General features: G+C 34.8%; 3 protein-coding genes across 6 annotated transcripts in view; 1 reads left to right on the plus strand and 2 right to left on the minus strand.

The window, feature by feature from the left end:
• dennd4a (DENN/MADD domain containing 4A) overlaps window positions 1-26,424 on the minus strand; it is a 343,904-nt gene that overhangs the window by 229,991 nt on the left and 87,489 nt on the right. The window lies entirely within an intron of this gene.
• On the plus strand, window positions 1,037-14,930 carry hacd3 (3-hydroxyacyl-CoA dehydratase 3). The gene is given in 11 exon segments (NM_001044984.1): window positions 1,037-1,256; window positions 5,993-6,035; window positions 6,115-6,188; window positions 6,353-6,517; window positions 6,624-6,672; window positions 6,769-6,879; window positions 9,297-9,424; window positions 9,516-9,628; window positions 12,235-12,341; window positions 12,438-12,569; window positions 14,378-14,930. Coding segments are annotated over 11 exon segments (1,080 nt in total). The 5' UTR covers window positions 1,037-1,175; the 3' UTR covers window positions 14,455-14,930.
• Window positions 14,892-26,414, minus strand: ints14 (integrator complex subunit 14). Of its 4 annotated transcripts, none has more exons than XM_087291637.1 (12): window positions 26,370-26,414; window positions 24,560-24,840; window positions 24,365-24,472; window positions 23,171-23,326; window positions 22,093-22,211; window positions 21,839-21,981; window positions 21,579-21,671; window positions 19,454-19,598; window positions 19,225-19,358; window positions 17,174-17,292; window positions 17,025-17,090; window positions 14,892-15,501 (listed from the first exon to the last, which is right to left on the minus strand). In XM_087291637.1, the coding sequence occupies exons 2-12, from the start codon at window positions 24,779-24,781 to the stop codon at window positions 15,250-15,252; spliced, it is 1,557 nt and encodes a 518-aa protein (XP_087147763.1). In that variant the 5' UTR covers window positions 24,782-24,840; window positions 26,370-26,414; the 3' UTR covers window positions 14,892-15,249.

The following is a 26,424-nucleotide window of genomic DNA, read 5'->3' on the forward strand; positions in this document are numbered from 1 at the left end:
TCGTGTGGGTTTCCTCAGGGTGCTCCAGTTTCCCCCCTCCAAAGACATTAATGAATGTAGGCTAGGCCTATATTTTCTAATTGTGTGTGTGTGTGTGTGTGTGTGTGTGTGTGTGTGTGTGTGTGTGTGTGTGTGTGTGTGTGTGTGTTAGAGACCACATGGACATTCTCTGGATGTGCAATTTATATTAACCATACATTTGTTTGTTTTTCTGCTAGTGACTGATGACACAATATAAATGTATCAGTTTTATAAAAAAATATGGCAAGATAACAAATGTTACATTTTAGACAATTAATAATAACAATGTTTTACTTCAAAACAGAAACGTTTGGAAAATAATATTGGTGAAACATCGCAATCACAACAAATAAAACGTGTCATTTTGACCTATTTTTATTGTCTGCCAAAGAAATATAATACGTCATTCGCAGTGCTACGTGGGTAGTGTAGTCAAAATACTGTATTTAGACAACCTTTCTCTTTTTCACAATTTTAAAAGCTGTGTTTTTAAGATAAATGTTTGTGATTAATGTGTTGTGACTCGTGTAATTAGACTACAAGACTTATTTTAGTTTAGAGATTTTCTGCGGAGTTTTAAAAGAAAATGAATGAAAGACTTCCTGGAAGGGATACAGCTGTGATCCGTCTACCCTCCGACAGTGCAGCCAGACTCTTCTCTTATCCTCACCCCACATCTAAACCTAAACACAACCATCAACAACTATTATACAGAGTATTATTCATATTATTTATCAAATTACCAATTGATCTGTATCGTATTAACATCAACTTCTACCACAACCCTTACAGTAATGTAAAAGCAGTAATTATACCGAGTAGAGTATTATTCATACTATTTATAAAATTACCGCTTAAATTGGATATGTATTAACGTCTACCTTAACCCTCACAGTAACTTAAAAAATATTTATTATTGTATAGTGTCACAAAAAACTATGCTAAGTTAGTGTCCGTAGCTGTATCCCATTTCTAGACTTTACCGATAAAGTGGGCGGTGGGTGTTGTGTCACGCGAGCGCATGCGCATACGGAGAAAATTCTGGACATGACAGAATTCTAGGAAGCGTCTTCCGGCTGCTAGTTGCAAGGTCTGCATAGCCTGTCATTCATTGTTAAATCTTTGTTAAGCTCATATTAATGTAAATAATAGCAATGTCGGCACTCACACCTCACGTGTACTGGGCGCAGCGGCATGGGGAGATTTACCTGCGCGTGGAGATCAGTGATGCTCAGGTAAAAACAACTTGCTTATCATAATAACTAATGCACTGTATGCTTAAGCAGCTCTTATTTTCCATGTGTTGCAATCAATATGCGCAAGTCCAGGTTGTAGGTATCAAAGCTTTAAAGCTGAATACTGTTTATAATGCTATTGTGTAGAATAACACCAGCTTTTGTGGGTTGATAGCAGAGCTTGAAGCATCAAGCCTAGATCACAGAGAAAACAGAGATGAAGATTACTGAAAGGGTGATCAGGACTTGATCCTACTGGCCCCACTAACCATCTGGCCCATTTACAATGACAGATAATGTTTTATTTACAACCAAGGAGGAGAAACTGCCCCCTCATTGTTTCTCAGGGCAGGATAAAGCATGTTTTTAAAGGTAATGTGAGAAACGGCCTGCTGCCACTGAGAGCTGTGGGATAAAAGTGATATTATAACATGCTAAGAAGCTGTTTTCCATAGTGTGTCTGCAAATGTCAAAACACAAAAGGATTAAGACTTTTTCCAAAACATTCATATTTATAAAAGGACAATTATTTTGCACACTTCTTAATATAAACCCTAACCCAGTTCTTCTATAATAATATTTTAGTAAATGTATAATTACCAAATCACACCAATTTATCCGATTTATCTTTTCTATTCTTGAATTCTATGATAAATTGTGGTATATTTGATATTTACTGGTATTTTTGAGGTAAGACTATACAATGGTAAAGGTCCATTAATTAATGTTAGTCAATTAATATATATATGAGCAATATCACACTCGTAGCATTGCGATATGACTGTATATCGGCACTGGTGAGAGGCGTGCATTGGCACAAGGTCGCAAGCGGAGTGCCTTAGTGTCCCTCTGTGATGATATACAGCCATATCGCAATGCTACGAATGTGATATTGCGTTTATACAACACTTTGACAGCATAATTGTGTCTATAAAAAAGAAAATCAAACAGAGAGTCTAAAAATCCTTTTGTATGATGGACCACTTCCGCCATTCCTTCACATCTGCAGCGACGTCAGAACAGCAGAAATCGCTATTTCACCAGTGTCACTTTACAGTAGTAATGATTCTTAAGCATAATGTCTAAAGCAGGGGTTTTCAAAGTGTGAGGCGCGCCTCCCCTGGGGGGTGCCAGAGCATGTCAGGGGAGGCGCGGGAAAAAATATAATAAAAATATAATTATTAAGTTTAATTATTATATGTATTTTTAATTATATTTAAACGTTTTAATTAAACAAAGCAAAAAAAAATAATACGTCAAATATAAGAAAACCTTTTGAAGTTCATGGCCCTTTGGCCGCCGGGAAGAAGGAGGCGGAGAACCGATGCAGTTTTAAAATGATTTATTAATAACAGTGACGGCAGCTCCTCACGGAGGCTGCCGTCTAAACCAGAACAAACGGACGGCAGCTCCTCACGGAGACTGCCGTCAAACCGAAAGCAATAGTAAATTTATGTCCGGGCCCGGTCCTCTCTCGACTTCCTCTGCCCTCGTTCCTCCTTTTATGATCCAGAGCTCCTTCCATGGGATCCGAGGCAGGTGCGCACCGCAGGTGTATCCACTTACGCGGTGGCCTCACTCCGTTCCCACGGCTCTCGGCCACGCCCCCTCGCCACAAAAGCCTTCAAGTTCAGGGCTTAAACCCAAAAGACGACGAAATGATGATCAGTATTTCAGTTTAGGATTTACGTGGACTGGATCAGCTGATGAACCACGACCTTTATGTGTGGGTTGTCAAAATATTTTGGCTAATGACAGCATGAGACCCGCTAAACTTCGACAGTTTTGACTGGGATGGACAGTTCTTGGATCTGTATATATGTATATATATATATATATATATATATATATATATATATATATGTGTGTGTGTGTGTGTGTGTGTGTGTGTGTGTGTGTGTGTGTGTGTGTGTATGTGTATGTGTGTGTGTGTGTGTGTGTGTGTGTGTGTGTGTGTGTGTGTGCGCGCGTGTTTGGGAGGAGGGGGGCGCCAATGGATAAGTTGTGTCAAAAGGGAGGCCCACTGTCTTAGACTTTGAAAAACCCTGGTCTGAAGTGATGAAAAAACTGGTTGTTTTGCTCACATTTTAAGATTATACGGCTAAACAGCATGAAATGCCATCAGTCTAGAGACATTTCCCAGAATTTCTCTGTTGCAACTGGGAGATCACAATAATTAACTCTGAAAAAGCCAAAGCAATGCAAACACTACCAATTAACTGTTGTCCTTGCGGTAAGGAAAACCCTAATCACATGCGGACATTTCTTCTTTCTTTCTGTTTACTGAGCTGGTCTACAGTAACAAAACCAGGAGACTTATTAGACAAACAGATAGCCAGCCAAAAAGTAACTCAGGGTTATACAAAGAGTGGCTAACACCAACACGGTACTGAATTTATTTATCTGCTGTCACTCTGTGGGTGGAATAATGCACAAAGGGGAAGAGGCTGTATATATGAGCAATTCCCTGCAAATGGAATTTGCCATGCCATGAAAACAATTTCAACCTTGCCATGAAAACAGTTTCATTTTCACCAAAATTCGGAAACCGTTTCCAGGTTTTTTTTGTGTAAGCAAATTATTTTACAGTTTTTTAGAAATACTCAAAAATGCATCTGTCAATGTTTTCAAACTATACTATTTGATTTACCAAAGTCATACAAGTGGCAATTTCACCTCTGTCACATCCATAACGGAGAGATGTCACATCCATAACGTCCTCATAAATGTGAAAATATTAAATAAAATAAAATCAATAATTTTTGCTTCATACAGAGCAAACTCTTATTCTTTTGATTAGCATTGTTTCTTTTGGGTTTTGCAGTTTAATTCACAGAATTTTTGCAAAGTGTGTTGTGTACTGTAAACTCACAGACTTTTTTGTCACATCCATAAAGCATGTTTATTTTCCTCATTTAAAGTACAAGACATGTTTACAGATTGATATTGTTTTGGTCCCAGTATATGTTAACATATACTTTCTATGCGAATTTATGTTTTGAGTTTAACTGCAAATGTCACATCCATAACGCTAGAATTGCTCATACACACACACACACACACACACACACACACACACACACACACACACACACACACACACACACACACACACACACACACACACACACACACACACACACACAGTTATTTAAATATAAGTTCTACAAATCAAGCCATTAATATATTATTAAAATCAGAAGCTGTATTTGCTAATGTTGAAATGAACATTATTAAGATAAATAAATTGATTAGGGGCAACTTATTTCCATTTAATGCAGTTGTCTTCTTTACAATGTAACATTGCTGGAAACTAGCATATTCAGGATATATATAAAAGGTCTAGAAATCCCGCAAGTGATAAAAAATTTTAATAAATGTGAATCATTTATTTATTTTAGTTTTACATTGTTATCTTAGCCCCTGGTTAAAAAAACTACAGCTATAAACGAATTTGCACAATTTTTTAAACCTCAAGATCTCAGTTTCTTGAGGAGATCAACAGTTACAATACCTTTCCTGTAAAACATAAAAATCCGCATGATGATGGTAGTTGAAGGACATTTTACACTTAATAAAAATTCAGTCATTTTTTTCATTATTCATTCATTCATTCATTCATTCATTCTCTTTTCGTCTGAGTCCATTTATTAATCTGAGGTCCCCACAGCGGAATGAACCGCCTTTTTAATTTTTGATATTATCACTTTATTTAAAGGATTTTATACATACATACATACATACATACACACAGAACAAAACAAACATTGTCTCGTACTGTAGACATACAACGGGGAATAAAGGAAAAATAAAACGCATCACAGTCAAAAAACATACAGTCAAAACTTGAGAGGGTATATAACTTAAACCTCATAGGTTACTGGATTGCAGTTGAGTTATAGATTTGTTAACTAAACCCAAGTAGCCAAAAAACTATTTTTATGGAGCTAGTCTTAAGAAATTTAAGTCTCTCCATCTGACTAACAGATATCTTGTTGGAAATCCAGTTCTGGAATGAAAGAGGGTAAAAGTGATTTTTCAATTGTTAAGCGCTAGTATTTTAGCCACGATCATGCCTTGCATTGTTTGAAGGATTCAGTCATTTTTAAAAGCTATTTCAAATTATGTCATGGGTATAAAATTAATTAAAATTGTCTTCCTAGTAACGATAAACAGCTAGAAAAGTGTTTTTTAAATTATGATTTTAGTTTATTTAATAGGCACCATGCAGTATAACATCGCTACACTTTAAAGTAGTTTAAAGCAGCTCCGCAAATAGGCTCCTAGCTATTGGCTAATTTGCATTCTTAGTCCCTGGTTAGGCTTTTTATTCACGAAAATAGTACAAATATGTTTATAATATCCTTATAGAGAGATACATTACCAATAGAAAATATAAATACGAAAAAGAAAACTGCATGACAATCAGTGTTCACCAACCTGATTTAGTTTTAAACACTTTTTAAACTCTCTTTGAAATATGTTTACCTTTTTAGTTCAATTGACAGACTTTACCAAAGTAGTGTACCTTGAACTGAAAATGTTTATTGTTCAAATATAGTTTTTGTGTTTAGTACTGTGTCGTTCTTATATTAAATAAGGCTTTATTATTTTATAACTGGACATTATAATATCAGTTTGATGCTCAGTGCATTTGAAGTCACTGATAGGAGTTAGAGGAGGAGCTTGAAACTTCTCTTTTTTTGAGTCAGTTTCTCTCTCTCTCTATCACACAGGATCTCAGTATTGGTGTAGAAGAGAACATCCTCCAGTTTAGAGGTACGTCTCACAGCTAACCATCAGCATGAAGCTTTTCATTCTCAATTGCCTGACTTCAGCATAATCTGCTCTTTTAAAGGTCAAGGGCACGGTGCTAAAGGAGAAAATGAATATGAATTCAGCTTGGAGTTCCTAAAACCTGTTAAACCTGAGGTAACGACATCATCATATAATCAACATTATAGGAATTTGCGAATATAAAATATTTGGCTGCTCAATGAGGTGTTTGGTGAAAAAGCAGAAGTGCAGTTAGTTTGTGTTATCTATGGCCTGTCAGCTTCTTTAATGTGTCTTCATCAACATAAAAATGTCCACAGGTAAAACACAAATCCACTCAGCGGCAGGTGAATATCACGGTAAGGAAGCAGGAGGAAGTGTGGTGGAATCGACTCACTAAGCAGGAGAAGAAGCCTCTGTTTTTGGCACCTGATTTTGACCGCTGGTTGGATGAGTCAGATGCAGAAATGGAGCTTAGAGAGAAGGTAAAGAGGTTTGCTGTTTACTAAAGCTGTGAGTTATTGAAGTTATACTCGAGGAGCGCTGTACTGTAGCAGTGCGATGTGTTAAACTAGTGTTTATTTGACACAGGAAGAGAAAATAAACAAAGTCAGCTTTGAGTCAAGGGTTCGTAAGGACCGTGAGTATATTTTTAATTCCATGTAAAGTAAACATGGCAGGGCTTACCAAATAATAAGCATGCATTCATTACTCATTTATGTTACTGTGTTTGCAGCTTTTCTTGGCTTGAAAAAAGGGTTTCTCTTTATGTACAACTTGGTCCAGTTTCTTGGCTATTCTTGGATCTTCGTCAACATGACTGTACGTCTGTTCATTCTTGGACAAGGTTAGTCCGTTTTTTATTTTTTATTTTGTGTTATAATTTGCAAGCAGGTAGTTGTTGTTTTCAGCTGTAGTTGTTGTCAGGAAAAAGCATCTCATTTGAATTTTGAGCTCTTATTTCATTTGAGTTCTGTTATGCAAATATGTATGTCTGTATATATATTTAGATACATGGGTAAAAGACAAACAGGTGAATCAGAAAATAGTGAAAATTGCAACAGAGATTCAAATGTTTCTGTACAATGGAACATGCCCAGCTTAAATTTTTAAACATTTTCAGAAATAAATAATTTTAAATTATTAATAATAATAACAAATCTAAAAACACATTTGTTTAGCTGTGCGTTTACTGATAGAGCACTTTGTTACATTCCACAAATCACAATATTAATTCAATTTTACTCCCAGGACCGTTTTTATCGAAGTTGATATTTAGCCGCACCATATTGGTGTTTCATAACAATTAATTTTTACGAGGTGGGTCATTAGCCCAATGCCCAACCCCCAACCTGGAGGACCAAGACACACACTATGGACAATTTAGCCAATTCACCTATAGCGCATGTTTTTTGACTTGCGGGGGAAACCGGTGCACCCAAAGGAAATCCACGTCAACATGGGGAAAACATACAAACTCCACACAGAAATATCAACTGACTCAGCTGGGGCTCAAACCAGCGACCTTCTTGCTGTGAGGTGACAGTGCTACCCACTGCGCCTCGGAGCAGAAAATTGTGTTGTTTTATTTTGAATTTCTTTCTCTTTCTTTCTTTCTTTCTTTCTTTCTTTCTTTCTTTCTTTCTTTCTTTCTACAAAATTACCATTTTGTAATAGATGTGCTGCATAAATAATCTTTAAAAAATAAATAAAACTATCATTTACAGTTATTTACAAAAAGAACTAAATAAAACATTGTTCAGAGTAACAATAGATTGAGAAAATCTTGTTAGCATAATTAAAACAAATCTTTTTCATTCATTTATTTATTTATTTTTTGGCTTAGTCTCTTTTTAATCAGGGATTGCCACAGCGGAATGAACCGCCAACTTATGCAGAATCTCTGGGAAACACCCATACATTCTCATTCACACACACACACACACGGACAATGTAGCTTACCTATTAAACTACACTGCATGTCTTTGGACTTGTGAGGGAAACCAGAGCACCCGGAGGAAACACACGCGAACAATGGGAAAACATGCAAACTCCACACAGACCGTCACTGCGCCACTGTGACACCCCCAAATCTTTTTATGACATAATAAAAAAGGATCTTTTTAGAAGGATACAAATATTATTTACTTCATTGAAGAAGTGTGAAAAATAAGTGCATCCGAAGTCACATACGGTCTCAGTAGGTGATATATTCAAAGTAGAATAAAAGAGATTGAAACAGTACTTCCACCATTTTGTTCCTGTCATGTGACCTTCCAGCATAAGTTGCTCTCCTGTTTTTCATAGGATAGTAAATACCACATTTAATATGCACTTCAGAATCTCAGTGATAGTACACCACCTGTGTTATTATCACCTACAGTCTTTCCAATACTGCAGTATGTATTTTGACTAAACAGAAGAGAAGTATTCAATGTCAGTCTCTGTTTCTGATTTCACTATAGTCCTTACTGTTTAGGGTTGCTAAGGTGTGAAAAGTTTTCGGTCAATTTCTAGAAAAATTTCCATGGTAACTTTGTCTTGGGATTTTTGAAAATATTCCAAGATGGTAACTTTATTGGAATTTATTTGAGTTACTTTAGAGGAATTTAGATAAACAGTATATAAGGACTTAACTATAAATATGTTCATAAGCTGACATGCACACAAACTAATGCATTTTAAAAATGATATTTTTGACTGATTTAAATTGTAAGTGGAACATTAATTCTTTCATTGAGCGACACAAAGTATAAGTATATACCCCTATGTTTGCTGTAAATGAAAAAATAAAATCACCTAAATGTTTCCTCGGTCTGTGTATTTATTTGTACAATAGTCAATTGTGGTGCACAATAGCTAGTTTTATGTTAAAAAAAATTATTTATATAATTTAAATAGTCAGATGGAAATGTTTCACAGTTATTTTAGAAAATCTCTGAAGATGCAGTGCTGACTGTGTGCATAAGATTTGAGGATTATGCAGGGTAGACTATTGCATGAAATGCTTGTTTTAACTGCTTGAAAACTGCTTGTTTTAACCAAAATTTTAATATTAATATCGTGCAGTAAGATAATGTACAGTAATATATTCAAATATGCAGTAAAATATTTTTTCAGTTGCAATTAAGTTATACGCAAACCTTCGATTCACCAAATTCAGTTTATTACTAAAAATTCTCATATATTTCCATGCACATTTTCTAGCCTTGAAAATTCACAGAAATTTGCAACTCTGTTACTGATTTTTCCTCAACCCTACAGATTCTTTCTACGACACATTTCATACCATCGCTGATGTGATGTACTTCTGTCAGATGCTGGCAATAATGGAGGTTATTAATCCCGCTGTGGGCTTGGTAAAGACTGGAGTCATGCCAGCTTTCATTCAGGTACATCTTTTTTCGCCTGGTGCTTTAATGACAGATTAAATTCACTTCTTTAAACTATATATAGTAAATATTGAATGTTTTCTTTTTAAAGGTGATGGGGAGAAACTTCATCCTTTTTGTCATATTCGGTAGCTTAGAGGACATGCAGAACAAGCCAGTGGTGTTCTTTGTGTTTTATCTGTGGAGCACGATTGAGATATTCAGGTAATTTTGGGAATCACTTTTGATGAGTGTGTTACGCGTGCTATCTTACAGACAGCATTTTGTTTATTTGGACCACTGTTTCTGCTGGCAGTGAGGAAATGTTGGTGTTTTTATCTACAGGATTTCCTTTTCCGTGTCTTCTGAGGCTGATAACTAATAACTTCCTGTTTGCAGATGTTTGCTTATCTAAGGAAATACATTTATTCTTCCTAAAACTGAGAAGTAGAACCTAAATTGTACTTACAAAATATAAAAATACCTCAGAAAGATATTTAAATAAGTTTTTGATGCTTGATATGTGTATTTTGGGGTCATCTACATCTCAGTAAGTATCGTGTCATTTTTGCATCACTGGAGCCTTTATTTGTGGTGCAGTTTTATATGGTTTACAGAATATGGAGGCTAAAGACAGTGGAGAGTTTTTAGTCTTGACTCTTTCATCATTGGTGTTGCGTGTGTGTGTGGTTTCTGTATGGTATCAGCTATTTCACACTTCTTCCGCTAGTGTGATAAAACAAGTCATTTTGTCTGTGGCCTTATAGGACATGCATCAGTGTGCTACACGAGTATATCTGCAATAGTAGTTGCTGTTATACAGGGATTTATACAATTATTCACTTAATTTAAAATGAAATATCTTTATTCAAGTTAATAATGGAAACTACTGAGGTCATTAAGTTTTTCGCATTAAGCTGACCAAGAGAGGCATTAAAAACAATATTTCTATTTTAAATCCTGAAAATACTTTTGGGTAAAAATGGACTGTGGTGGAAACCGGAGCACCCAGAGGAAACCCACGCAAACAGGAGGAGAACATACAAACTCTACACATAAATGCCAACTGACTTAGCTGGGGCTCGAACCAGCGACCTTCTTGCTGTGAAGCGATTGTGAAAGTACTGTTCAAATGTTTGAGGTCATTATGTTTTATTAGCATTAAACTGACCAAGGGAGTCATTAAAGATTATATTTCTATTTTAAATCCTGAAATCATTATGGTCACACGTTAAAATGTTTTAGATCAAAGTTAGCACATTTCAATGATTTCCAAAAGATGTAATGGCTTTTGAAAATTCAGCTTTGCCATCAAGGGAACTATTATATTTTAAATATAAAAAGGTTATTGTTTAGGGCAGTGGTTCCCAAAGTGGGGGTCACAGAACAATGTTTGGGGGTGGGGGGGGTCGCTTGGTGATTTAAAAAACAATTAATGAACTAATAGAATTACCATATTTTAACCATATGCTACAGAAGATAAAAAAATAGTATTTACTAGTTACATAATAAAACAACATGCACATAAGCATGCCATCAGCCTTTCAAATTTTTTCCCTTTGCATTGCGACCCCTGCGGCATTTACTTTATATTAATAATATTAATTGTATTATTTAATTAATTGCATCATTTACAGCAGATTGATTTTACAGCACCATGGTAAACTTTGGCACCTTTACGGCACTACATGTACATTAAAAATAAACTTTTTTTTTTTAAGATTAAAAAAATCCTACACGACTGAAGATAGAGGATGAGAATAGGATGTTTTTAAATTGCTAAGAATAGTCTTGTGCAGTAAACATTGTGCCCACTAGTTTCATAAAATAAGGTTAATGTTACATTAAACAAATGAATAAATGACAAAAAAATCATTATTACTGTTACAGTTGCACTTTTTTGTGTTATTAATAAGCTTGTGCTTGTATAGGCCTATTGGTGTGTGCACCATTGTCTGCAATGGTTGTATGTGTATATCCACCTTCAAGGATAGCAGGGGTCACGAGTCACTAAAATTGTTATTTTGGGGGTCATGGGCTCAAAAGTTTGAGAAGCCCTGGTTTAGGGTTCCCATGAGTCATGGAATTTCTGGAATATCATGAAATTTTAGAAGGTCTGTTGCAAACTTTAAAAATCAGGAAATTTGTATTCATTTTTGTCCAAGTCATGAAATATCAGTGATTATTTGTTTTCTTTATATTATAGTTTCCATTTCTCAAACTGTACATTTTTTCTATAACATATTTTTATATTGCACTGTTTCATGCCTATTCTTATGGTTAGGCTATATTCATCTCCATTTTATTTTCAAGGGCAACCCCTTAAGTCAAATGCAGCACAAGACTAATTTAAAGAATGACCGCTTCAAAGACTTGAAATTAAAAAAATAGACGACAAAAAAGCTCAATTTAAAGTCTTAAGAAATATAACAAAATTTCAAAAGATGAGGTACATCATCCATTGTTGTTTTAATAGTGCCTATTAAAGTCCTGCAATATGATATTCAAGCTACAACCATTTTAATATTATGCAAAGCATACAACAACTGCAGCCTGTTTTTCCAATCATTAGATGCCATGGAAATCGGTTTTTTAGTCAGAGATTTTGATATTTGGCTTAAAGTGGGAACCATGGTTGTAATATTTGTTTTAATTGTATTCTTGATTAAATATATGCAGCCTTGGCCAGAATAAGAGATGTCTAAACCTAATGTTTTCCTATCTTGATTAAAAAACAACCAAAAAAACAAAACAAAAAAACAAACAAATGCAGTACCTTTGTTGGAAGATGTGTATCATACTAATCCGACTTCTGAAAAAATAAACCACAGGTATCCCTTCTACATGTTGGCCTGCATTGACACTGAATGGAAGTTGCTGACCTGGTTGAGATACACTATATGGATGCCGCTGTACCCTCTTGGAGTGCTGGCTGAAGGTTTGTTTTCTTTCTGTCAATGAAAATTCATGTAACATGTAACATACTACAATGCACATACTTAACTTTTATTCGGCTCACTTGTGTTGTTCACAGCTGTGGCGGTGATCCAGTCCATCCCCATTTTTGATGAAACCAAACTCCTCAGTATTCCTCTGCCTAAAGCCACTGGCCTCTCTCTCAGCTTCTCCTACATCCTGCAGCTCTACCTGGTAGTCATGTTCCTGGGTAAGATCCACAACATACATGCAACAAGTACAACAGTGCTAGCATGGTGTTTCTCAATCACTTGTCCAGCTTTTTCTGATTTAGTAGTCGGATTTTTAAAAATATTTTTAATAAAATTATAAATTAAATTACTAGCCACATTTATTAATTGGGTTCAAATTAAAGGTCCCATGAAATTAAAATAAAAAGTTATTTTAGATGTTAATAACAGTATTGTTAGTTTTTAGGATATCTATAAGCTAGTGGACCAAAACAGTGACAAAATTCATGTAGAGGATATAAAATTGAAATAAACATGTAAAGCTTGTAGTTTGTCACTTCTGCCCAAATGGATCAGCGGTTTTAGTCACGTCACCTCATACTACAGTTTCTCATCAAATCTTGACCAATCAAATGCTCTAGTATCTGACATACCCCGCCCCCTTCAAGATACTTCACATTTGATGTGCTAGAGCTCAACGTCTCTCACTGGCAGAACGGTGATAAAGCAAAACGCTATTGGCTGTTTAGAAAGGGGAGATGCTACACTGTCCCACTCGCTAAGTTCTGCAGTTAATCTGTGAGCTACAATGTAGAATGCTTAGAAAAAGAAAATACTTTAAAATGATTTTAAAATGTGTTTGGTTAAATTGTAATAACATCAAGCTTTATATACAATTTTTCCCTGATTTTACCTAAACATTGAAATTAAAATATACAGTAACTGTAATAAACAATTATTTGTGTGTGTGTGTGTGTATATGTATGCATGTATGTATATATGTATATGTATATATATGTGTGTGTGTGTGTGTGTGTGTGTGTGTGTGTGTGTGTGTATATAATGTATATATATATATAAATGTATATATGTATATATATATATATATATATAAATGTTTCAACCATGTCTACAATAATTATTTTTAAAATTAATTCAAATGTAATTTTGTAATAGTTACATACATAATATACACTGTAAAAAGCAATTAGTTACTTTAAATAAACTGAGTAAACCAGTTAAACTGACCTAAAACTGAAAAACGAAAGTTAAGGTAGTCCTTTTTTCTCCATATCGCAACTTACATAAAAATTGAAATGATTCCAAAATAACAAGGGGCTGTTCATGACTTCATCCTTTGATAGGTCCTCCCAAAAGGCATTCCATGTGACCAGAAGTGAAGAAACGTTGTTTCAAGGGGCAGGGGAAATGATTTGATAAAAGATTTTGAGAGCAAATAAATTTGTACAAAACAATAAAGTGCATATATATGTTGTTTATACCCAGCACTACTACTTCTACTACTACCTCCCCACACACACACACGCACGCACGCACGCACACACGCACGCACGCACACACACACACACACACACACACACACACACACACACACACACACACACACACACACACAAGTATGTGACAAGTTGACTCTCGAGTAAACCTTTTGTTGGAACTGGTAAGTTGATTTGGCCATTTTTTTTTTATAATTATGTACCTAGTTCATTTAACTTATAATATGGGAATAGATTTACTTAGAAAAAGTCAACTAATCACTTTTTATATCTCTAGTTATGTTTCAAACAAGTATTTGGTAAACCCTTACAGTAATTTGTTAATATCAAAAGAGGATTTACCTTGGCATTAGGCGTACCTAAATCTGACTCCAAATATCTGCGCTAAAAATAAATTGCGATTACACATGGATCAATTTGAGATATTTTTCTAAAATTTAATTGTTATTACATTTTCTTGATATTTTCAGGTTCTTGACTGTAGAAACCCTGTTACACTGCCGTATGAAATTAATAATTCTTCATTTCAGGCCTGTTCATCAACTTCCGCCACCTCTTCAAGCAGAGGACCAGACGCTTTCGCACAAAAAAGAGGAAAGCCAACTGAGAGGAAAGAGCAAGCTTCAATCTCCTCCTGCGTCTCTGATTTCATTTGTCGCCTTCATTCTTTTTTTCCTACATGTCCTCTTTTACAGTCAAGTCATTACAGAGGGAAAAAATGTTTTTAAACTCAACTCAAGTGCATTTACTGTCACCACACTGAAGGACCATGACCGATTATGAAACACTAGAGGGAGAAATATCATATAATTTTAACCTGGACCATGAAGGTATTTGTAGATTCTATCATCTCCTCTGTTTGCAGTTTTTGTGTTTGATGTTGTAGATTAGCTTACTCGACTGAAAACACAAGGGGCATTTTATCTCATTCCCTGAAATGTGTTGTAATAGTCATTTCAGTTGAAAACAACAAGACAGACCTCAGGGAAAACCTCACGGAAGAGGCAATTCAGTGTCACTGGATGTGGGATATGTACACGAATGTATAAATGCAACGGTTTAATTAAATTTCAATGAAACAAACAGTTGATTCCTGGATTACTATCATTAACTACAGACAGTGAAAATATTATTAGTCAATGCTCAAACTTATTTACACAAACTGCATGTTTTTTTCCTTCCTTTTCTCGAATTGAGTGCTCAACGTCATTATTGATCTCACTAAAGTCCAAGGTTTCCTTTTGTTTTATATCGATCACCAAAGAAAACTATTATGGCACCACTAAAACGATGCCTCATTAGTAACAAATTTTCTTTTCGGACAAACATTTCACACAGAGCAGAGTTTTTAAAATAAAGCTCCATTCCTCCAAATCTGATCTGGCAGTTGTACCTCCATCCTCTAGATTCTGTCGCCACCTCCGCCTGAGAAGTCAGTGAGCATTGGGGTGATGTTGTGTTCGAAGGCGGCGTATTTGGAGTCTATGCTGCTGGCAAGTTTAAGCTGCTGGGCTGCGTGTGACAGCTGGAAGGCGGCATCGGGGTGGGCAGAGTCAGGCAGAAGAGTACATTCCCTTTCCAGAAGCTCAGCCATGCTCTTCAGGAGCTCCCAGAAACCAAATGCCAGAGCAGCTTTCCGAAGACGATTTAGTTCCTGAAGTAATTAAAACACAAATGTTATGCACAGAAAAAACAGCTCACATATACAGTCCAAGCCTGGATTTATTCATATCCCTAGCCAAATTCTGACTTTTAAGTTTTTGTTTAAAGTCTATGTGAACCGGAAGCTATGACCAATTGTTATTTTGTATTGTGAAGCAGTTCCTAATGAAAGGGAATATTAAATGAGAAAACAGTGGGTATGGCTTGTTTTTTCTACTGCGAGCTGATTAGAGGAGATATTTTAAGCTAATAGACTCCTCGTCCTTTCCATTTGTTTGTTGTCAAAATTGACAGTTGTTTTTTTTTTTTTTTGGGGGGGGGGGGGGGGTTATTAAATTATTATTAATAATTTAATAATAAATTATTATGTTAATTAAGTTAACATAAAGTAACATAAATTATGTTAGCCACACCCATAGCCTAAGATGCATAATCTGAGAACTTATTTGAAAACAAATAGGAAGTGCACTTTCAGAGTTCAATTAATGATTAAGAGGACAAACAAAATACAATGATGCCTTTTGTAAATCCTCTTATTACCTTTAGAGGGAAGCCAGAAAAAATACTTGTTGGTTGAATAAAAGTAAAAAAAACTTTCCAGGGGAGTATGAGTGATTTGGGGTTTAACTGCATATGCACTGGTGTCACGATTGTGCAGTGGGTTGCATGATTGCCTCACAGCAAGAAAGTTGGTTCCCCCACAGTCCAGAGACATGCAGTAAAGTTGAATTGAATAAACTAAATTGGCTGTAGTGCATGTGTATGATTGCAAGAGTGTCTGGTTGTTCCCTGGTGTTGGGTTGCAGCTGGAAGGGCATCTGCTGTGTAAAACATATTCTGGATAAGTTGGCGGTTCATTTCCCTGTGGCAACCCCTAAATAATAAAGGGACCAAGCTTAAAATAAAACAAATCAATGTATATGCATATACACATTGTACTTTTAGGAATATCAATTTCAATGAGACTAATATTTAAATTTACACAGACACTAACACACACACAAAATAAAATTGTAATATACACACACACATTCCAAAAGGTCTAAATAATTTTTTCCCCCAAATTTCTGATAAAAAATAGTGGCATTATATTCAGTCAGAATTACAAATGCTGTTATTTGTTGAGATCGAAAATAATTTTTTCAATTTTGATGTAGATTGTCACCCATTGGTAGGGCCAAACGGAATCTGCGGACGTTTTTTTGCTATTACTGCTGAGAATTTTTGTAAAAATCTGCAGATTTCTGCTGAATTGTTTTGAGAGTATCATAACTAAAACCCTAATATATATAATAAAAAATATCCTTTAAACTTTTATTTAATGTTTAAAATGCAAATCTAATTCAATCCACTTTTTATGGTAAACAAAGCAAGTCTCTCATATAATACCTCTACTTGCAGTTTCAGTCACTTCTGTATTAGATTCACGAGGGAGAGCGGGAGGTTGCCGCTTAGTTAAAACACTGGAATTATGCTATACAACTTTATTTTGTGTGAGTGTATACAATTACCCACCTTATAGAAGGTTTGTGTTTTTTCAGGTAGTTTTCTTGCATTGCGGAGAATTTTCTGTACATCTGTCTACAAGAAGTACAAGAAGTGATTAATGTCATTAATCTGTGTTTTGTCAGAGATCCAGTATTTGCAGTGTAGAGTTGTGATACCTGCAGTCCACTGGCTTTAATCCAGACAGTCACATTCTGAGCATAGCTCCTCTTGTGTTTCGGCTGGATGGGAAAAGGACTTTTACTGTCATCTTCACCATAGGGATTTTCAGCTGCATCTGCAAACAAAGAATCATAGTGATGTTCAGAGATGTTTATACCGTTGGCCAGTAAGCAAAACCTTATGCAAATCAATAAGCTGATGTTTTTAATCATGTGTGTGCGTGGTCTGAGTAGAGCTCTAGCCTCGGAAGGAACTAAAGCGTGAGGGTGGAAAATAAATATTTAATCATGCAAATGTGCGGCACTACTGTTATCCCTGACCCTTGTGTATTTACCTACAAGTCTCCTAACTGAACTCGGTGAACGTCTATGTTACTATCTTTTGTTTCAGTGTTTTAATTTTTAACTGCTTGCACACACTGCATAATGCAAAACAAAGCAGTTAATTGTTAATTTATTTCATTTTAACATGTACATTTGCAATTTAAATGTGCACTGGCATTCAGGAGTTTCCGATTGGCAAGTTAAAAAACACGCCTTGTTGTTTCACCAAGGCTACATTTATTTAATCAAAAATTCTATAAAAAACAGTAATATTGTGAAATACTGAAATAAATGTAACTCTTTTCTGTGTGATTGGATTTTAATTATTTTGTCTCTAATTCAGAGTAGAGTTTTCAGCATCATTACTTTTATTACAGGTTTTAGTATCACACAATCCTTCAGAAAGCATTCTAATATGACAATTAGATTTTGCAATCCTTCAAGTAACATTTCTAGTTGTTATCAATGCTTAAAACAGTTGCGTTGGTTTATATTTAATATTTATGTGGAAATTATGGTGGCCGAGAGAGCTTAACATGCTGCAAATTAAGAAGACACATGTAATTACAAAAAACACCAGCAAATTAAGAAAAGATCTCCATCACTCTGACAGCAAACGTGTTGCAAATCCTCACGACGCAAACAAATTAAGAAAACACACTGCTTTTTCTCACAACAAGTTCAAATAGCACGGAACACAATGAAAATGTTTTAAGAGGACCCAAGAACGCGATGGAACAGGCAGGGACTTGTTTATTGTGCTGTGACTATTGCACATACCTGCCAACACTCCCATTTTCCCAGGAGTCTCCCGTATTTCAGACCCATCTCCCGCAACCCTTCTATTTTGTTATTTCTCCCAGAAAACACCTGTAATTTTACCACGCCCCCAGTCTACAGCTTTTTGGTACAGTCTGTAACACCCCCGGGGTCTCCAACTTTGGTATAGCATCCAATCGCAGCAGCCGCTCGAAACCTAGTCCATAGTTCAGTTGTTGTACTAACATCACAGTACAGTTACTAACTCACTGGTTCTCAACTGTGTTATTCAGACAAACACACACCGCCACCCCCTTAACCACCCCCCTCCCCCATTTACTAGCCTAAATAGCCATAACCTAAATAGCCAGGTGTGTCACGTTTTTGGATCCCTTTAAAACATTTCTGCTGTGTTCCGTTCTATTTCAGAATTTGATGTTGACTTTACAAATATTGTCATAACTAAGAAAACAAATGGTTCATATTCCTCAAACCACAAGAAAGGAATAGTGGTCACCCTAATATTGTCACACATTGAAACTGTATGCCATCTGGTGGTGATGTTTAGTACTGTGCCCAAACCAAATCTTACTGAAACTCTTTGAGATATCAACTTCAAATTTGGAATATATATTTTTTCAGATATTTAGCTTGGATGTTCTGTCATTTTTAGGCTAAAACAGGTTTCGAAAAATACATATTTTATGTAACACATTCAAATAAACATTTATTTTTATAATAAAAAAAAAACTAAAGGCTTTTTTTAATTTTCTTTAACTTTTTGCTACAATCTGACATCTGTGTTCTTAACATTTATGCACCAAAGTGTTGATTGCTAATCATTTAAGTTGAACATCTCATTTTCATGTCAGTGTTCAAAAAGTGGGGGTGCCAGCTAAGGGCTTAAGAAGCTATTTTTTTTAAGCGTGACGATTATTTAAAAATTCCAAGTGAAAACATGCTACCTGAAGCAGGACCAAGCTGTGACATTCTGCCTAGCCAGGGCAGAGGTTCAGAGCCGGGATCAAACAGAGACATCATGAGGTTGGACTTCTTTTTACTGTCTGCCTGGGAATAAAGCATGCCGTACCAGTCCGGCCTGATAGAAGAAACATGCATTCATGAGCACAGAAACTTTTATTACAGTACAATGCTTATAAAAGCGAAGACATGTTTTTTTTCTCATTTTCATACCCTAGCTGTACAAGTGCCACCATGCCCTCCACCTTCAGGCTGCCGTGTAGAAGAACACAGAAGTTTGGGCTTTTTCCAGCCATCTGATTTGTGGAGGTGTCTTCCTCTGTGTCATCAGTGGTGCCCGTACCTATCTCATCTCCCTCTGTCAATCAAAATTATATGAATGACTGTTACTCCCAGACAAATTTTTGTAAAGCAACCATGTACATCAGTGGTCACCAAACTTGTTCCTGGAGGGCCGGTGTCTTGCAGATTTTAGCTCTAACCCTAATCAAACACACCTGATCAAGCTAATCAAGGTCTTACTAGGTATACTTGAAACATCCAGGCAGGTGTGTTGAGGCAAGATGGAGCTAAATCCTGCAAGGACACCGGCCCTCCAGGACCTGGATTGGTGACCCCTGATACACATGAACAAATATATGAATAGAACTTTAAGTTTAATCTTATGGCTTGGGAAATAATATATATTTTTTAAATAAAACACATAAAAACAATATAAATTAGAAAATTTGTCATTTCTAGACATCAAAAAGAGATGGAAATTAATACAGCGCTATTGTCAAATGATAGCATTTTAGAACTTAAAGGGATAGTTCACCCAACTGTTTTAATTCTGTAATGATTTAATCATTCTCCACTTATTTCAAACCTTTTTTAAGTTTCTTTCTTCTGTTGAACACAAAGAAAGCTACATTAAAGAAAAAATGCATAAAAGATTAGAGTTTTAATGTTGGGGTGAATTATCCCTTTAAAACAGTGTATTGAATGTGCAGTTAAATGTTCAGATTTTCAGAATGATCAGAATTCTAATTTTTAAGCTTTTTTAATCTAATTTCAGATTAGTTTTAGAATACTAAAGTATGTGATAGGGGAAAGGCAATAAAACATCGGAGTCACTGTTTTAGTGGTACACTGACAGTTAGCTGTTTTTAAAATATCACTGAAATGTTTATGATTAATATATATAGTTTGGGTAAAAAACGTTGCTTAAAAAAAGCTATTTGTGAGAAGGCATAGGCCTTCGAGATTCTGATATTATCTGATATAGTATGATAACCCTGGATATAAATATGATGGTTTTAATGCATCACTTTATTGCTATAACTGCTCTAAAATAAGTTATTTTTAAATGTCTAGGGGGTGTCACGGTGGCGCAGCGAGTAGCACAATTGCCTCATAGTGGTGAGGTCACTGTTTCGAGCCTCAGCTGGGTCAGTTGGCATTTCTGTTTGCATGTTCTCCCTGTGTTCACGTGGATTTCCTTTGAGTGCTCCGGTTTCCCTCAGAAGTTCAAAGACATGCGGTACAGGTGAATTGGGTAGGCTTAATTGTCCATAGTGTATGAGTGTGAATGAGAGTCTATGGCTGTTTCCCAGTGATGGGTTGTGGCTGGAAAGGCATCTGCTGCCTAAAACATATGCTGGATAAGTTGACGGTTCATTCCACTGTGGCAACCCCAGGTTAATAAATGGACTAAGCCGAAAAGAAAATGAATGAATGAATGAATAAATGTCTAGGTGAAAAAACCAACAACTTTTTGTTGGATATAAAGTAAACCATCGCACTGTGCAGGGCTATATCAAGCTTGGATTTTGGTGCATAAGCAATTGGTTTTTCTAATTTTTTCCGAATTGTGGGCTGACCACAGCTTTGGATGTACAGTAGATGGTCCTATGCTGCTGGAGATACTATTGCCCTAAATGAATAAAATAGTCTTTGACAACAAGTAAAATTAAACTATATATATTTTATTTATGCCACAGGAATGGTATAACAGAAAATTTCCAAACCACAGTAAACCTTAAAACCGGTTCTCAACCCATGCCATGAGTAACTGAAACAACAACCCACCCAGATTAAATAATTTTCTGAACAATACAATTGCATTAAATGTTCAATTACATAGATTTTACTCAAAAAGTGCTATTTGTTAGTAAAATAATAAAAACAATCAAAATCTTCACTGGTAATAAAATGTAAATGTACAAAGAAATTTTGGAATTATGCTGTTTAAGAATCTGAATTATTATTACATTACACTAAGTGTCTCACGACATGAGTTTTTTCTCCATTACAACCGAAGTACTTCAAATAAATAAAGAAATGTGATAGCACTGACCTTTGTTCACAGCAATGGGCAGGACCAAATGCCTAGATAAAACAGGAGGGCTGGAAATATCTCCAATCTCAATAAAACCCACAATCTCCAAGTCTATATGTGACAAAAGGTTACATAACCATTATTTGTACTTTCCTACAATTTCTTCATCATCTAGATTACATGTAAATAAATACATTTTAGTTGCATTTATTGCTAATTATCCTGTATTAACATGGATATAAAACACATATACTGACAGCATAACTTTCTGCTCTTACCCGTTTGCACATTTTTGGGCATGGGATCCACCTCTTCATCGATGATGACCGGCTCTGGCCTGGGGAAGACCTGCACATCAGAGGTGAGGTTTCCACAGCGCAGCACCGCATGGAAAGGAGAGTAAGCCTGGTCGATCAGCTTACTGACAACACAAAAGTGCAGTGAGAATGTTAAATGTGTTCCATAAACAATGTGCACTTAAAGTATTTAAATAAACGAACATAAATGTAAAGATATTTGTATCATCACTCACCCGAACATTGACTGGACACTTTTAAGACAGAGGGGTCCCTCCATAGTGTATATCTGTCCATCTCCACCGTTCAGGTTAATCAGTTGCTCTAAATTATCCATACCATCTGTAGCCTGGAGCTTAAGGAGACAAGAAAAAAAACAAGACTGAAGCATATATTTTCTTCAATCAACTGCTCCATATTTTTTTATAAACAAAACAATTATAACCATATCATACACCATTTTTATTTTAAATGAATCTATTTGTTAAAACAAATTTATTTTAATGACACCCACTAAAATCTCATTCAGTATAACAAGTCTTTTTGACAAGAATCATTTTATGACAAAGAAAGACTGCATTTAAGGATTGCAGCCCCAAAATATTTATTTAATGGCTTTTTAAATCCTTATAATTTATCACTATACTAGAAATAACTAGATTTTCCCCATTTGTCAGTAACATGTTTTAAATAACATATTGTTTTCGTAATTCATAATTGAATTAGTACAGGACAGTATAAGTATGTTATTTAATTTTCATATAATATCTGTTACATTGAATGACAAGGGAACATTATTTCATCTGTATTTTTTGAGATTGCATTTTCACAAATATTATTATAAAACATTAAAGCAAAACTTACAATATAACATAATATAAAATAATATAATAATATAATATATTGTAATATAATACTATAATTAAAATAAAATAATATAATAAATTGTAATATAATATATTGTAATATAATGCTATAAATAATATAATATAATATAAAAAATATATTGTAATATAAAACTATAATTAAAATAAAATAATATAAAAAATATATTGTAATATAATACTATAAATAAAATAATATAAAATAATAAAATGTAATATAATACTATAGTTAAAATAACATAATATAATATAATATAATATAATATAATATAATATAATATAATATAATACATCCACTTCAAACATTGACTACTGTATGAAATTATAATGGTATCTCTATGATACCTAAATGCGCATTAAAACTTATAAAAGGTTGGAACAATTGTGTGAACTATCCCTTTAAAGACAAAATGAAAACAAACTGTAATACCTCCTCCGCATTGGCAATGCACATGATGTAGAGTTTGGAAGGGAATGGGAAAGGCAGAGGGAATTTCTTGTCCTCTCCTCTCTGTTTGACAGTTTGCAGCGAGTGACGCAGAGATCCACGGCCGATGCCCAGTGCTCCGTCAGTGACCAGCACCACCTGCAGGCCAACAGAACAACAACAGAAACACACAACAACAACGACATGATGAATGCAGTCAAAACCACCAATAAGGAAACAGAATATACAAATAATTATTTGTAAAAATATAAACAGAAACAATTACTCTACTGTTTATTATAAAGGTTTAATGGTCAAACGTTGTGATAAAGTAGATAAAGTACCATAACTATAACACTCTACACACCAATATTAAAAATCTTTCTTTTTCATTTACTGAGACATCTTAATAACAAAACAAATTTGCAGAGTACAAATATTGGCAGATAATATACAGTACAATGCAAGCAATTTTAAAAGTCAATTGTACATTTATATCTTTCTCTTAGATATTCTACCTTGCACTGAAAAAATATTGCATAATTTGTATTATCTTATATCTGTATATTACTGTCATACTGAAATGATTTAACAAACTAATCTCTGAAATGAACACTTAAACGGTGCATTTTCTGCAAAGCTTGAAAACTGTAAGTATTGTAAAGAGCAAATACACAGTACATATAGTTCTAAAATGTTCACATCAAATTAAATGTACCAAACTGATTTTATATTCATGCAAAGCATACAAAGTTGAAGTAAAATGCCTACTTTAGTGTTACCAAAAAAATAACTACTGTGAAAAATGTCAGAATATAGAGATGAAACATATTTATTCTGATGTGTACTTATTAAAACACCTAAAAGAATAAGTGAGCATACTAAATTGTATTGAATGCTAAATTATTGAAATGTTTTTCTTACATATGGATTAAAGCTTGGTTTGAATTATACATTACTGACAAATCAAATTAGTATTTTGGAGCTGCACTGTTACCTTTTTAATGTAATCTAATGATTCTTATACTATATGTGCATGATTTTTGTTTGTATAAAAACAATTGTAACAGAGATTGCCATTTTAAATCAACCTAATGATGTTGCAATTATTTATTAAAACTACATTACACACCACACGTATACATGTTTTACATAGTATATGTATATTACATAAATAATATTTGTATGTTGATTTACCTGGCATGGACAAGCAGATCCCCACTCCTGCTGTACTACATTACTAACACCTTGTAAAGCTCCTTCCAGGCAGGTTTTATCATAGTCTTCAAGGTTATTCAAGGCTTCCTGGAAGAAATAAGATCTTGATTTAGGTTTCAGCTATAGCATGTACATTTTTCTTTCATGCAACACGACACACACTTTTTATTTTACCTGCAATGTATTGTAGTCTCTAGTGAAAGGCACCATTAGCTCCCAAAGCGAGGAAAAGGCCACAAGTGAAGTGAACTCCAGCTTGTAGTTTGTGGCCATGTGCTCAAACAGCATGGTCAGTCCATGAACTGCCAGGTTCTTCCTCTGAAACTCTTCACTGCCCTCCACTGACACCGGTCGCGTCATGGACAGCGACGAGTCCATAAGAACCACCGTGGGCATGTTTGCAAGCTGTTCTCTTTACACGCTGAAGAACAGTTATGAATGAATATAGGAGATATCTGCGGAAAACAAAAGCACAAGTTGGTGTATTAACAGATGCTTCTGCAGTGGACGTTCTCGTCAAAGTACATCCAGAAAAATGTTTACCCCTGCTATCATTTTACTCACCAACAACTTTAATATCTAAAAAACAATATTAAACTTTCTAAAATCATTTCAGCATCGATATCACAATGTGGCCATTCACAATAGTCACATTGCAGAAATTACAATATTAAGTCTGGATTATGTTTGATCAGTTTGCATGTGTCAAAGGATTTTAAAACTATTCAGGCATAAGAATTTGTGCCATTTGTACATTTAATAACTATTTTGTTTTATCATTTATACAATGAAGACTATGCAGTATTATTTTACATTTGATAATTCAATTACTGTTGACCTGAACACACTTAGATTCCTCAAAACAACAACAACAACAAAACACCGTTTATATCATTTGAATCTCTTTACATTATATCCATCTGTGCTTGTAGATTGTTTCTTATATTTTGTGCAGATGCACTGCCCGAAATAATCATCCCAAGCTAACAAAAATGATAAATTCTTTCCAAATAGACAGTCATCTAGTGAAATTGTATTAATTTCGCTATATGAGAAATGTAAACAAAAACAATGGTCCAGACTCCCAACACATTTCCTGTTTCACATTTTTAATTTCTATAGCATCCAAGAATCCAAGAGCCACATATTGATAAATAATGCTATGATAGCTGTATTAACATTACGTTATGATTTGTTTGATAACAAGCAGGAAATGTTCATGGGCCAATGACATGACCACACTCAATTGGTCTAGGTATGTATCAGAATTTAAAAATATATTAATGTTACATTTTTCCAATACCGCTACTCGTTCTAAACCTATTTGAATTTCATAATGCTGATCATAAGACATTTTGATGAATGCTGGAAGATTGTGAAAGTTGACATACTCAGTATTTTTGTTTCATATTGTAACGTTAGATGTCAATGACTACTAGTTACCAACATTTCTTAAAATATCACTCGTTATGTTCAATAGAGGAAATAAACACAAAGGTTGGGAAAAAAATTAAGGATGGGTAAATGTTGAGTAAACTTAAATTTTTGAGCATGGTAGAAATATACTACATTAATCGCGTGTGTGCTTTAATATGCGAATAAACAGGAAAGAGGCTTTGAAGTTTTCTAGTTGTTTGATTAGCTGGTCTCCGAGTTTAACGTTACAGCTCATAGTTTCCAAAACCAACCCACTGAAAGGCCAAGAAATCATCTCAGGGTGTTTAAATCTGGTTTCTCAGCTAGGTACATATAAAACGTTTTAAAATATATTTTAATACTTTTTTAAAGGTAGTAGAGCAACCAAAACAAAATATGTAATGTAATGAGAGTTACATTATCAGTGACCAAACGTCAGTGACCAAACGTTCACCCTGAAAAACATTAAATGATCATAAAAGTATAAATACAATAAATTCTTGATATGTTTAATACAATGCGTAGGTAAGCATAACAACATTCGTTTAAAAAGCGTTAAAATGTTTACCCATTTCTGCAAATGCTCTCTTCTTCTTCACCAAGCGCGCACCGTAATAAGCAGA

The sequence above is a fragment of the Danio rerio genome, chromosome 18 (genome assembly GCF_052040795.2).
Source record: "Danio rerio strain M-AB ecotype USA chromosome 18, GRCz13ab, whole genome shotgun sequence".
NCBI lineage: Eukaryota > Metazoa > Chordata > Actinopteri > Cypriniformes > Danionidae > Danio > Danio rerio.

What these genes read in the sequence shown, in the direction of transcription:
- ints14 (XM_087291637.1), bottom strand. Translation starts at nt 24,781, where the DNA reads ATGCCCACGGTGGTTCTTATGGACTCGTCGCTGTCCATGACGCGACCG. An exon ending in GAGACTACAATACATTGCAG is followed by an intron (nt 24,473 to 24,559) that starts GTAAAATAAAAA and finishes TATTTCTTCCAG; the next exon opens with GAAGCCTTGAATAACCTTGA. An exon ending in ACAGCTTGGTCCTGCTTCAG is followed by an intron (nt 17,293 to 19,224) that starts GTAGCATGTTTT and finishes CTTTGTTTGCAG; the next exon opens with ATGCAGCTGAAAATCCCTAT.